The sequence below is a fragment of the Clinocottus analis genome, unplaced genomic scaffold, assembly GCF_023055335.1.
Source record: "Clinocottus analis isolate CAN_PGR_092001 unplaced genomic scaffold, fCliAna1.0.p SCAF_16, whole genome shotgun sequence".
In the NCBI taxonomy this organism is placed as follows: Eukaryota; Metazoa; Chordata; class Actinopteri; order Perciformes; family Cottidae; genus Clinocottus; species Clinocottus analis.
Window position 1 is genome coordinate 3,411,030 of NW_027175887.1, and position 13,039 is coordinate 3,424,068.

Sequence of the window (13,039 nt, forward strand, 5' to 3'; positions counted from 1 at the left end):
TTAAATAGAATTTCAGGTTTTAATAAAACTCAACTTCCCAAACGACATAAAAACACAATTGGGTCCTTGCACTCCTTAATCATAATAAAGACGGATGAAACTTCAATCAACATCCTGCAATTCAAGACAAACCGCTGTGTCGGACTGACTCTGACGCTCTCGCAGCACAATTTACAATAATTAGCCTGATGTCATTCATAATTAGGAGGATGAGCTGTGCCAAAGCCTACGACACGGTGATTATGGACCACCTCTGTGGTTTTCACGCTCAGCTCCCAGGAACACTTCCAAGAGGAGTTTCCATGTGCAGCCGTCATTCTCTTCTAAACACTGCCATCTGCAGGGCAGAAGCGGTTAAACCTTTGGTGGGAACAATGGGTCTACTTTTGAATTGTGCATAAAGGCAGACAGTGTTGTTTGGTCATGCTGCCAACTCAAAGATTAATGTGTCACACAAGCAGCTTGAAAGGCGTTTTGCATTGCAGTTGTGTGCCTTTCATGTTTGGCATAATTCACCCCGCTAAGATGCCACCCTGGAGGTCAACCGAGGGGTGTAACTGAAGTCTCTTTCAGGGAAGGTGCCACAGGTCATAGATGTCCAAGAGAGAATTATGACTATTTTTTTCCTCATTTGTCATGACGGCAAAAAGCTCGGGGTACGCGGCCATGAATGCGTCTCCGCACAGCTGGGTGGTCCGCCAAGCTGAATGTGACCCCAATAAAGACCTTTGTGCCGAGCGGCTGTGAACAGCGGCCGCTCTAGCATGAACCTCGCTTTTGTGCGAGTGTCATGGGGCGCTGATTCACGGCACATTATGCAAAACACAACGTCTTACATAGAGGGCCTGTTGAAATGCATCGCAAAGACATCAGCTGAATTTCATCACATCAAATGAAATGTCACTTACTGTGATGTTATTGTCACGGAATGAAGATGGACATTTTCTTTGGGCTTTTCTGCCATCGGTTTAAATTCCTATAAGCTACAGGACACACTGACACTCAAATGTGTCAGATGTTTCTATTTCAGAGTCTTTTTTTATGTTGAACAAATTAGAACATTTTAATAATATATCAGTGATTATAATGACACACAGCTGAGGTGGACAGTTACAGGGAGAGTGCAGCCAATGTACCAGTAATCAGTGGAAGTACCCAGCAGTACACAGCAGTTTATGAAAACTGGGATTGATTATGTATAAAGCTCATTGATTATGTATTAATCTCACCCTCATCTTGTCGGCTACTAAATGGAGTCTTCTCAGCCTGTTTAAAGGGAACCCAATGGCATCCTACAAACATAAGTGTGAAATAAATTATCTAAATCTGTTATTTTAATGTTTTCTTTACATCATAGATTTGAAAAATATTTAAATTAAAAGTACAGTTAACACATATAAACATCTGCGTGTTCAAACACTGTACATTTTTGAACAAATTTTACATTTGAAGACAAAATTATTCCTCCGGAGGGAGCGTCCATACTGTATGTCCCAGCATGCATTGCGTTAACGTGAGGGACCGGGAACGTTGGAGAGGTCGCTAGGTTACGGACACGTCATGTGCGAGGCGCCAACTCATTGAAAGTAGGACGTCACACTTATCACAACTGCTCCGGATGCTACTTTATACATAATAGTTCAACGTTAATATCGTTAATTGTTGTATTTTTAACACAGTTCAGCAGAGTTCCGCCACCATTAACTTTAACCTGACTTAAGATTTAAAGCTGTGCTTTTCCGACGGGCATAACGTCAACATGTCTTCCGTGAACTTCATGGCATAGCCGCACAGTCGGCATCGTTTAATGGTGGACGGGTGCGTCGCATTAATTATTAGACTAATTAAAAACAGGTGCGCCGAGCTGTGCTCGCTGCAGGAAATGACGTCAGAGTCAACAAGCCGGTGGGAGGTAAGGCCTTTTTTATTACCCTAATTAACTTGGGCCTATTTGGGCCTACATGCACAAGAAACTCGTCCGAGCACAATTCTAAATATAGTTTTGCTTTTTAGTTGCCTTGATAATTAATTTGTTATCGCCGTTAACAAACCAGTCCTGTGTTTAAGTTTAAGTTTCTCCTCACAACCTTAGCTGTAATTATCTAAAGTCCTTCATGCTTTGATTCAGTCATCCATTGTTTTGCTGTGAGTGACCCCTTTCTGCTAGTGGTGCGATGTAACTGTGTACATTTATTTAGTATTGTACCCTTCTGAAGGATCATTTTTAGCTACTTTATTGAGTGTTTTAATTTTCTGCTACGATATAAGCTTGTAGCCAACACATCCCAGTGGAATAATTATACATTTAACTAGGCTACATTTCTTTGACAACATTAATTACTGGATATTTGTACTAAAAAAAAAAGAATAATACAAAATATACAGGAAAATGTAATAGATGATTATGTTTTATTATGGATTAAGATACTCTACCGTACACAATAATCCTTTAACACCAACTTCAAAAGCTGCAGAAGTGACACTTACATATTAAAGCACCAACAATCATAATCCTATAATAACATATTGTATTCTGAAATAAGCTATATGATGTAGTAGGTGTAGGTAACGTTTACTCTTTACACTTTTTGTGTATATTAATGATAAATGATGTGCTTTTACACAAGTAAGTTTTGAATGCAGTACTTTCACTTGTAACAGGGTATTGCATTTCTACAATTTTCCACCTCTGCTTAAAACAAAGCACATCATATTTTGAGATATTACAAGGTTAACTAAAAGGTGATTTTTTTTCTCCTATTAGATTTGAATACGTTAACATAAAATTATCTTGTACCAGGAAAAAATGTAGATTTCATTTTGTGCGGCATTAATATTAATGTCGTCTCTTCCTATGAATTGTCTCACGATTCTTTGTGAACGTTTGCCAAGGAAGGTATTTTATACTGTATATGAAAAGCTGTTGGTGAGGTGAAGCAGACTCCTGCAGCCATTGATCATATTGATATGGCATTCAAAGTCTCTCTTTAATGTGTCGGCTAAATGTACCTGATTGTCTGTTTGACACTCGGTGTTTCAAACTTCATCTTCCTCACAGCTGCTTTGAGGTGAAAGCTATCGGCTGGTATGAGCCTCAAAGACTGTATCTGACGGACCAGATAGGAGGGGTTGTGTGAAATATATTCATGTTAAATTCGGGAGGATAGGACTATTATTAAGGATTATTAAGATGGAATTGTATCACCATCTTAATAATCTTCTCAATGGTCATAGCTCCAAGGATGGAAAACATGACACTTGAAATTGCAAGTCGAACCAAATGTCTTTCTTGTCTATTGAGAATTAATTAAAGAGGTTGCAGCTTTAAGATAAAAAATGCACACATACTGGACAAATGGTTGTCAGATGTTGCATCGCTGATCAGGCCGTATGGTCTCCCAAGTTGCAGGAGTGCATTATTTTGGGGGTGAAGGTCAGGTGGAGTCCTGAAAAAAAGGCTCATTGAGAGGCATTGGTCAATTGTTTTCAATGCAATACAGTCCATTGAGTCCAAGTACAGCCAGTACTTTTGTGGAAGCACCTATGACAGTGATTCATTTTTCAGGTTTTCTGAGGAGAGTGCTTTGTCCTGGCTGCAGTCAGGAATGTCCTCCCTTCCTGCCCTGCAGATCAGCCCATGTCCAGCCAAGTTCATGGCAGCTATCATCGTCATCCAATACATTTTTAATGGGATTCAAAACAGGCTTTGGTTGTGCTGCTCGGTGAATCCAACCGTCTTGTTCTGAACCCACGTCATCGTGGATTCAACTAGATGACCAAAAGGTCGCTGCCCCGTTGGAAAAGTCAGTTTGGGGTCATGAAGGAGGTCACGTGAAGAATATTACCATAACGGCAACATGACAGGGACATTGGGATTTGATTTGTTGAATTGTTGTTACTGTGCCTTTGACACAGTTTTAAAGGTCAAACACTGAATTATTTAAGACACAAACTGCTGCTTCACTGCTCTGTATGGAAAGTGGCATTAAAGTTTGCTATTTCAATGAATAGCTTTTTTCACAGGACGCATTTTAATATTTCGCAGTAAGGAAAGATGTAAACGATAAAATGCTTAATGGCTGAAATCCATTTATCTCCTTCAGTTTCAACTGTAATGGTCTATTGGGACACTTGAGTAGAAAACAGTAGTTAGTGTATTAGTAACACTAGTATGTTTTTTCTGCTGTGACAAGTCAAAATGTCCACAGTGAGAACACCCTGTAAAGACCAGCAGTGTAACATCTTCTTTTCTCCACAGTATTAACTGCATTCATGGTACTAAAAGGGAAGGAAACTGTCTCTTGGATTAAATTAGAAAACGTTATTAATCCCCAGTAGAGAAACTTATTTGTTACCAAAATATATAGAACATAGTTTGTCTTTCGTTGATCTTACTGCAATGTGTAAATAATGTATTTTTATTATATAAATAATGTATATGATCAGGCTAGCATGGGATAGGTCGATGTGATGATTCTGCAGAAATCCTCACCTGCACGAGGTACTTACAGGCCAAGTTAATCTCAACCAGCCAGAACAGTGTTGTGAACTGTTCTGTGGCATGCTGCCAGTGTGATCATCTGTGTCACCTTCATGTGTGTAATACTCATGTGTTGTTTTGTCCCTTCTTTAAATGGAAAGTGGTGAGACAGACTCAAACCTACCAGTAGAGGGAGCCATAACACAAGTCATTGGGAGTTGCTGAGTAAGTACTTTATTTCGGATTTGAAACTAGGAAACACTCCTTTTCCTAAATGATGATGTGGTTGTCTTTGTGTGGTGTTTTTACAGTGGCACTACTGGCAATTGCATAGCTTTTTGCAGAGTTTCTCATAGACATTAACCGTCAGCTTTCGTTCCAATTCGCGCCAGACCTTCTCGACATGATTGCCTTTTTGCAGTTAATCTTTCACTTCTTCACTCTGCGTGCGAGCAGATGCTGACTCATGCTATGAGCTGTAATTATATCTATTCATATGCTCAATACAAGCAGCCAGCACTTGTCTTTTTGCAGCCAAACAATGATGGAAAAGTCCTGTGTTTACTGTTGCAGCGGCACAGAGGATGCTACCTGTTCACACACACCACAGCTTGGGACTGACGGCCACCACCTGAGATAGCTGGAGAATAATGAGATGAACCCAGCGGGGGACTTCAGCAAAACAATCGGTTTTCATGATTTCACTTTTAGACCAGTGAGACGGGAATGAAATGTGTTTCTGCTGCCGTTTAGTGTAAGCTTGTTTGGTTCCTTGCTGCATGTGTGTGTCTGGTATCCTGCTCTAACTGGTAACAGTTGAGATACAGTGAAAGTCGGCCCGGTTGTGGATGAAATAGGCCATGAGTAGAAATAGCTCCATAGCCCGGGCTCCACAGTCTCTGGAGGGATTGCTGTCTCAGTTGCCTCCTGCGTGCTGCTAAGCCGATGGCTGTCTCTTCTCCGTCCAGGTGCGGGTGCGTGTTTGCTTGTGTGTGGGAGATCCTGCCCAGGACTCTCAAGCTCCTGGAAACCATGAGAAAGCATAAGGCCTCTGCCAACTGCATTAAGATTAAAGGCATCGACAAGGAATGTGTTATTGCCAGCTCAGATGGGGCCTGCATAATCTGGGACCTGGTGGAAGCCAGAACTCGCCCACTCAACCCCGTCTGTTTCTTTTCTGCTGAGACTGATTCACATCACAGGAATGGTTAAGTTCTGATGAAGGCAATCAAAGTCTTGTTAAATCTGCAAAAATGTTTGTAGAACATCGTATTTAGTCAGGGCTGTGAGGAAAGACATGAAGCAGTATTGATTTCCTCCTCCCTCTGTCTGTCTGTGTGAGCTTTTTGTGAGGAGTCAGGTGGTCCAGGATTACACTGATCAGCACTGTCCGCTACACCTCCCAGACACAAGGCAGGTCATTAGCAGGCAGCTGCCTCCAGCGGATAAGTGAGGCCAATAATGAAGCGTCTTAAACATGCATTCTCTCTACTGGCCACCAGGGGGCGACTCCTCAGGCTGTAATTAAGTTTATAAAGAAAGGACTCTACTTCTCTCTTGATTTATTTCCTCAGTAAACATAAGTGTATGATCTCAATTTCTAGTTTCAAGTCTTTATTTAGTAAATTATGGTTCATCCGAGTCAAATGGAACATAAAGTAGGGTATGCTTTAGGGCGGGGCTACCTTGTGATTGACAGGTCGGTACCACAATGTTACAATTTACCTACCAGGGGGGCTTGTTGCCTAAATATGACCACGTTCTGTTGTACTTAGCTCCACCCTCTCGTGTCACTACAAAAAAAAGATGTCGTAGTGACTACATCTACTTCTTATATGCAGTTTATGATCATTATTAGTGAAAGAAACATGAAGCTTTTTCAGAACCACCAAAAGAAACTTCTTAACTTTCATTGTGCTATATTACCTTAAGTTTTGATGTACTAAATTATCAAAACACAAGTGATGTACACACTGAATGCTCTTGCATCTTGCCATATTTTTCTGTATAGCACAGCAGCCGGCAGTGTGTGACAGCTAGTGCATTGTTCTTTTTTAGTTAAGGGAGCGCTTGTTCCTGGAGCAGACGGCATATATGACTCAGACAACCAGATGGTCTCTGTTGCCTACTTCATCTTTTGGAATGACATTTTCTTCTTTAAAGAGAAGAACGTCACGGGCAAATTACCTCTCCATTTATAGGCCGACTTAGATATTAGGCCAGCATGGAGCAACGCTGATCTAATTATGTGTGCTGCAGCAAAAAATAATACACCTTGCCGTCTCCTTTGTTTTTTATTATTATTAGTTTGAGTTGGTACCACATTATTAATGTTCAAAGAGTTGGTCTTTTGCATGAGATGCTCCCTCACATCAAAGACAGTAAAATATAGGCCACACATAGACGCGTGTCTTCACGATGGTGCACCTCCCTTTTCACAGTGAGAGAATAATTTGCATGGGTGATACAGAATTAGATGTTGGTGGGAGAAATCATCCTCGCAAGAGAAATATTAAAAGGTACTTGACTTTAGGAAAGGAAATGGAAATTAGCTCTAAAAATAGCTTAAAATCAAAGCTGATAGCGAGGCCAAAATAAAAAGGAGGCAACTGCCAAACCCAGAGGAGATTACTGCTTAGCCACGAACTCTCAAACATGCACAGCTCTACTGAATATGAGAGCTGGCAGCAGCTCAGAGGTGCCCTGGGGTCATTATAATATGGCAGAAGTTAAAAAGTTGTATGTTTCATCAAAACCTGCAAGAGTGAAACACTCCAGTTGATGGCTTTGTAGTAGTTTCCTAACAACTCCCTTCAGCTGTCAATGACTGTGGAAAAATAGGCACATTTATACAGCTTGGGTTGGCTCAAGTCATTCAAAATGTGGATTTAAGCAGGAGAGGAGGATCAATTTAAAGAGAGTTGACCCAAGGCATGTCAGAGGAGTTTAACAAGTTCTTGCTGGATGATTGGAGCCTCTTGCTGGAGCGATCTAAATGCGCAGCGCTGGATACAGAAGTCCCACATGTACTGTAGATATCACACGGCTCACAGCAGGTATGACTTGAATGTGAAACCTATTTCATGAAAGTTCAATCTACTTGATCGTAGTTTGCATCTGCTGTGTTGGCTCCCATGAACAAACAGGTGGTGTGTTTGGTACATGGTGTGGGAGAGAGAAGATTATTGTTTGCCTTGTTGTGTTGGAGGCAGATGATGTTGGTGGAAAAAAGTGTTTTCGGGAGGCTTCGCTGTGTGCGCCCATGGCTGTTTCTACCTCTCAGCTTAAAATATTTCATAAGCATTCTTGACTTTCCTCCTTGAAATTGAGCCTGCTGGTTGTTCTCCATACCATCATCAGCACGGCTTTGAAGGGAAGCAGAGTAGGAGGCTGCTCTTCTTGGCTCACTCTCTCTCGTTCAGGTCGTATTAGCAGCGAGGAGGAGGGTCAGTCGTAATGCTTATGTGCTCGCTGCTGCAAAAAGAAAAGTCTGCAGTCCTTCAGTGTTAGTGAGACAGCCCTGTGTGATAAACGTATAATGTGTGGTGAGCGAAGCAGATAAGCCGTGCCGCTCTCTTATACGTCATAACCCAGGAATGATAGTAATAATCCAGGACATTGTAACCTGCGATAAACGCCTTCCAAAGTTTAGCGAATGAATTTCCTCTGTAGGCTGCGGGGATCCCACACATTCATGAAAGAGATGCTCTCTTCTTGCCTCTTAAAATAATGCCAGCTCCATTGATGGAGCGATATTAGTTGAATTAGTTTCATAGGGAGAGGGTTTTTTCCAGATTGCCAAGGTCCGTTCTCACATCACGATGACTTACTGTACGTGCACTATCGATTCTGCCGACAAGGAATCATTTATTTACGAGACTTTCTGGAGCCATACATTGAACACCACACGCCCAGCTGAGCGTTGACTGTCTCATAGTGTATGCACACTGGATCACATACTGTATCACAGCCTTGCACTTTGTTGAATAATTATAAAATAGGGGTCATGGGAACATCTCTACATGAGTACTTAAACTCTTAATACTTTGAAGTACAGTATTCTGATAATACTACTCGTACTCAGATGGGATTTAAGTGTATTTCACACCACGACACTGATACTTTTAGTTGCAGTAAATGATGTGAGTGGGCCACTCTTCCAGACCGCTGGCCACATGAACCCGCGGTGCACACTGCTCTCTTATCTCCTCCATGTGCAGGAGGAGTGGGAGGGGGCAGCCGCACAATCGCAAGCCTTTTTTTTTCTTTTTTTTTTTCCTCTCCCTCTCTCTCCAAGGCGAAGTCTGGAGCGATGGGACGGGAGCGCGCAGTGCTGCAGCTGGACGCCGGAGCGGCTCGTGGTGTGCCGGGCATGACGAGATGCTGCTCGCGGCGGCCGCGGCGCACCGATAATGAGCGGCTTGAGTAAGTGCTGGGATGGATGAGGAAGGTTCTCCGTCAGCGCAGGGCGGAACAACAGTGAGCCGTTGTGCCTCCCGTGCCCCGCCATGGTGTCACCGCTGCTATCCGGACAGGGGCCACTGGCAGAGAAGTGACACTCCGGCGTCGGAATTTACACAACTATCAGTCTGAGAATAGACGAGCGCGGGAGTACAGAGAAACATGGAGAAGCAGAGCAGAGGCAAGGAGGAAACGTCGCAGGAGGAGAAGCGCAAAGAGAAGAAGCCCAAATCCGGCAAGCTCTTCCGAAGGAAGTCGCTGAAGTCCGTGGGGAGTTTCATGAACAGAATCATCAAAACTTTGGGCACTTTGACCCACTTTGGAGACGCGGAGGCGCGGGACGCGGAGGACGACGACGGGGGGTTCCGGAACGGCGCACCTTGCACCCTCAGCGCCGGCTCGGGGGTCACCAGGGACGACGCGCACCGCGCCGTGAAGAACACCTCGAGCACGTCTTCCTCCCTGTGCGTCGGCAGAGACAAACTGCTTCACCAGTTCACAGACAAAGTCCCGGGCGTCCTGGGGCTGAAAAACCACGGGAACACCTGCTTCATGAACGCCGTGGTCCAGTGTCTGAGCAACACGGACCTGCTCGCGGAGTACCTGGGGCTGGAGCGGTACAAGCTGGACCTGAGCCAGACCCGCGTGAACGGGCTGGTGAAGACTGACGACACGCGGCTCGCCAAGGGAGAAGTCACGGAGCAGTTGGCATCGCTGGTCAGGGCTCTGTGGACTCTGGAGTACACCCCGCAGCTGTCTGTGGACTTCAAGGTACCCCCCAGTGTGCACCGCACCAGCCACAACACACACACAGCTACAGGTGGACACACCGGCTCAGTGATGAGTGTGTAGTGCCACAGAGTCCTTTCTGGGATGCAAAGCGCTGGTGATATGAGAACGATGAGGGCCGTTTGAGTGGTTATCAATAACTAAACACGTCCTCTCACATTATACGTCCCTCAGGTACCTTAAGTGCAGAGTAATCTTACTGTTTAGTCAAACATGTGATGCACTCTGTACGCCAATAACACCACTATGAAGTGCACAGAGACTCACAAATAAGTAGCGTCCTTTTCTTTCATATGACTTCAGTGTTTTCCTGCTAAATGATAACCGGGCTGCTGTGTCTGCCTGAGGGCTCAACTGGTGACTGGTGACTTTATAGACACGCCAGTAGCTGTACAATGAGTTTGACTTCATCATCGCCTCCTAAACTAACTGCAGTATAGTGTTTTATTTCCGCTCACAGCATGGCAAAGTGTTCCAGTGTTTATTTAGAAGTGTGGTGGCTCAGGCAAGATTTACCGTAACACTTTCCCACTTACTAATCTTCCCTCCCTAAGGATCAGGGGCTGTACGGTCCTATCAGGAGACCCTTTCCTTCTCTGCCTGGAGGGGCAGTAAGGGGAAGGGGGAGCTGTGGTTTATCTGCCTGCAGCTCTGGATTTCTTTGAGCCATAGTTCAAGGCAAGAAATAGATAATGTGGAGCAGCGAACAAAAAAAACTCCACAATGGATCTATTCTTGGAAACGCTAATTACCCTGTAAAAAAACGGTACAAGGACGGCTACTGGAATATCCTGACCCATGTTTAGGCACCTGCATGTCTTTCCTCACACTTCAATATAGCGTAAAAGCAAAGAAGTCTAATCCTAAACTAAATATTTGTTCTACATGTGAAATGCAATCAATTTAGCAAAATATTGATTATTTGTGTTTCACTTTTCTCCCATCTGTTGTGTTCTCTGAAAGACTCTCCTGTCAACCAGAATCCTTACTGCCAATAACTCCCAACGTCCACGCTTTCACATCCCTCTTATCTCACGAGACTCAGATATTTTTATCAAACAATCAAAGGGAACAACATGGCAACATCAAGCCAAGATAAAACGGATAGATTCAAAGAAGAACACTAAACACTTCCCCCTTGTGTGTGATTAAATGTTTCCTGTGTTAAAGCTCTCTCTCTCTCACACACACACACACACACACACACACACACACACACACACACACACACACACACACACACACACACATTCATGTGCCTCTTGGCTGTGGTTTGTGAATGTAGGAGGTCCAGAGTTCATACAGCTTAGGCCTTCTGAAATTGCCTGTTGAGTAATACCACAGCTGCCTGAAGGGAGGCATTATAAAATAATCAGATAGCTCAGAGTCTTGTGTCTGAGAGGCAAAATTAGCTCCCAGTTTGGGACCTCCAGACAGCTTACCTCCCTTATAAACAGTCCTCCAAAAGCAGATTGTCTTTTACTTTTAAAGCTGAATGAATCTCTTGATCTGGGAAGTTGAATATCTCGTGTATATTTGCAGGCCTGTGAAATTCAGGTGTGTTTTTTTTTTTTTCGGGAAGGTTCAGGTAAAGCAGATTAAAAGCACTCCCAGTAGTACCCCTGTTCACATCACATGAATTTTGATGAGAAATGATAAAAGGGCAAGTGTTTTGACAATTACCCTTTCAACAGGGCGTACACTGTGCACTGCGCTTTTTCCCATTTTAGATAAAAGATGCTGCTCACGTGCACCTCCTCTGTAAATGTGGATTCATCCCCTTTGATGAAAAGTTCTTCAAAGTTAATGAATCAGCAGTGGCCTCCTCGCAGGTCAGTTGGCTGCAGAGTCCCCGTCAGGAGGAAAAACAAAAGCCACAAAGTCCTGAGGGATAGCTGGCACTCCGCCACATCGCAGCACCACCTGTATCGTAGAACAAGAGAGGTGGAAGGATGCGGGCCGCTTACACAGATGTTCCCTAAAGAGAAGGAATGGCTGCGCTGCTTTGTGCTCTGAGCTCCCACTCTCCCAGATGTGTCTGTAACGCCGCAGTCGGAGGGTTGCGTTTCCCCAATCTGGTAGCAGATGTGATCTTTTGATCTGGACAGTTCCCGTGTGCTTTCTGCATCGCCCCCCCTGGCAGGATGGTGTGTTTGCACAGAGGCCGGGATGGGGGTAGAGCCTGACACTCATACGGTTACCCAACGGCCAATTTATCGGTTTCCATAACACGAGAGGCCAGAGAAAGAAGGGAGGTGGGCTGAGCTGCGCAGGAATGCCATCCTCCCTTCAGTGGAGACTGATGGGCCTATTTAGGCGGCTAAATGTGTGTCGTGACGACAGCGGTCATGCTCACAGGTATGTGTCAATATTTGCCGTCTCCATGTTGATTTTTAATGATTATCTATGTTGCTGGTTGCAGACAGGCGGCTCACAGAAGATGTAGAGTTGAGCAGCGACTCCCTCCCAGCAGTGAACTGTCGACAGGCGGTACGTGGAAACGTTGTGCAGTAGCTCCGTTGATTTGAAGAAAAAAAGGAGATTATGATTTGATCAAAAATAGATTTCCACAAATTGAGTCAGCGGTAACAGATAAACGCTACGTGTTGACACAGAAGACCGACTGCAACTGAATGAATCGTGCAAAACATCTCACGGTGGTGAGCAAACACCGAGGGAATAAGCAATGTACGCAGTATTGGGAGAGTTATTTTAGTAACGTAATGGGTTACACACATTATTAGTTACCCTGTTAACAATGTCAATATTTATGTGACTATTCTAACTACTTCAGCAAAGTAATTAAACTTTATAAATGATTTAAAACTGAGCCATACAGTTGAAAAGTCTGAATAGCGTGAACCTAAATCAGTGTTAACCTCACAACAGTACAACACTGATGTCAAGCTTTTATTAAAAGTTATGAATGAATAAATGACATATTCTACATATCTGCTTTTTACCAGAAAGAATATACTCATATCAACAACATTGAGATTGTTAATTCATTTAATTGTGTATATTTTCTTACCGTCTGTAATTTCTTCTACTCATACTTTTGTTTGTATCCGTACCCGGCCAGTGGCACACAAAAGAGCCACTGCATTGTCTTTTTTTGTTTTTTGTCGTTAACGTTTTCTACAAAACAACACATTTTACAACGCAAGATTCATTTTGCCCTTAGTTTGGTCAACATTGCTGGTTCGCTAGAAGTGTTGGATAAATGGTGTAAATAACTAAATGTAACAGTTCAGATAGTTATCTAAAATAACGGATAGCACAGTGGAAATACTTAGCTCTAAAGGAATG

At 43.5% G+C, this 13,039-nt stretch overlaps 1 protein-coding gene across 2 annotated transcripts in view; it reads left to right on the plus strand.

Annotated features, from left to right (window-relative positions):
• Positions 1-1,582: 1,582 nt before the first annotated feature.
• The window catches only part of usp43b (ubiquitin specific peptidase 43b), a 67,827-nt gene continuing 56,370 nt past the window's right edge, over positions 1,583-13,039 (plus strand). Inside the window, exons 1-2 of one of the 2 annotated variants that reach the window (XM_068578985.1) lie at positions 1,583-1,912; positions 8,778-9,712. In XM_068578985.1, the coding sequence (XP_068435086.1) occupies positions 9,104-9,712 (609 nt within the window). In that variant the 5' untranslated portion in view covers positions 1,583-1,912; positions 8,778-9,103. The remainder of the gene's footprint in view (positions 1,913-8,777; positions 9,713-13,039) is intronic. The other variant, XM_068578986.1, reaches the window with a different exon arrangement.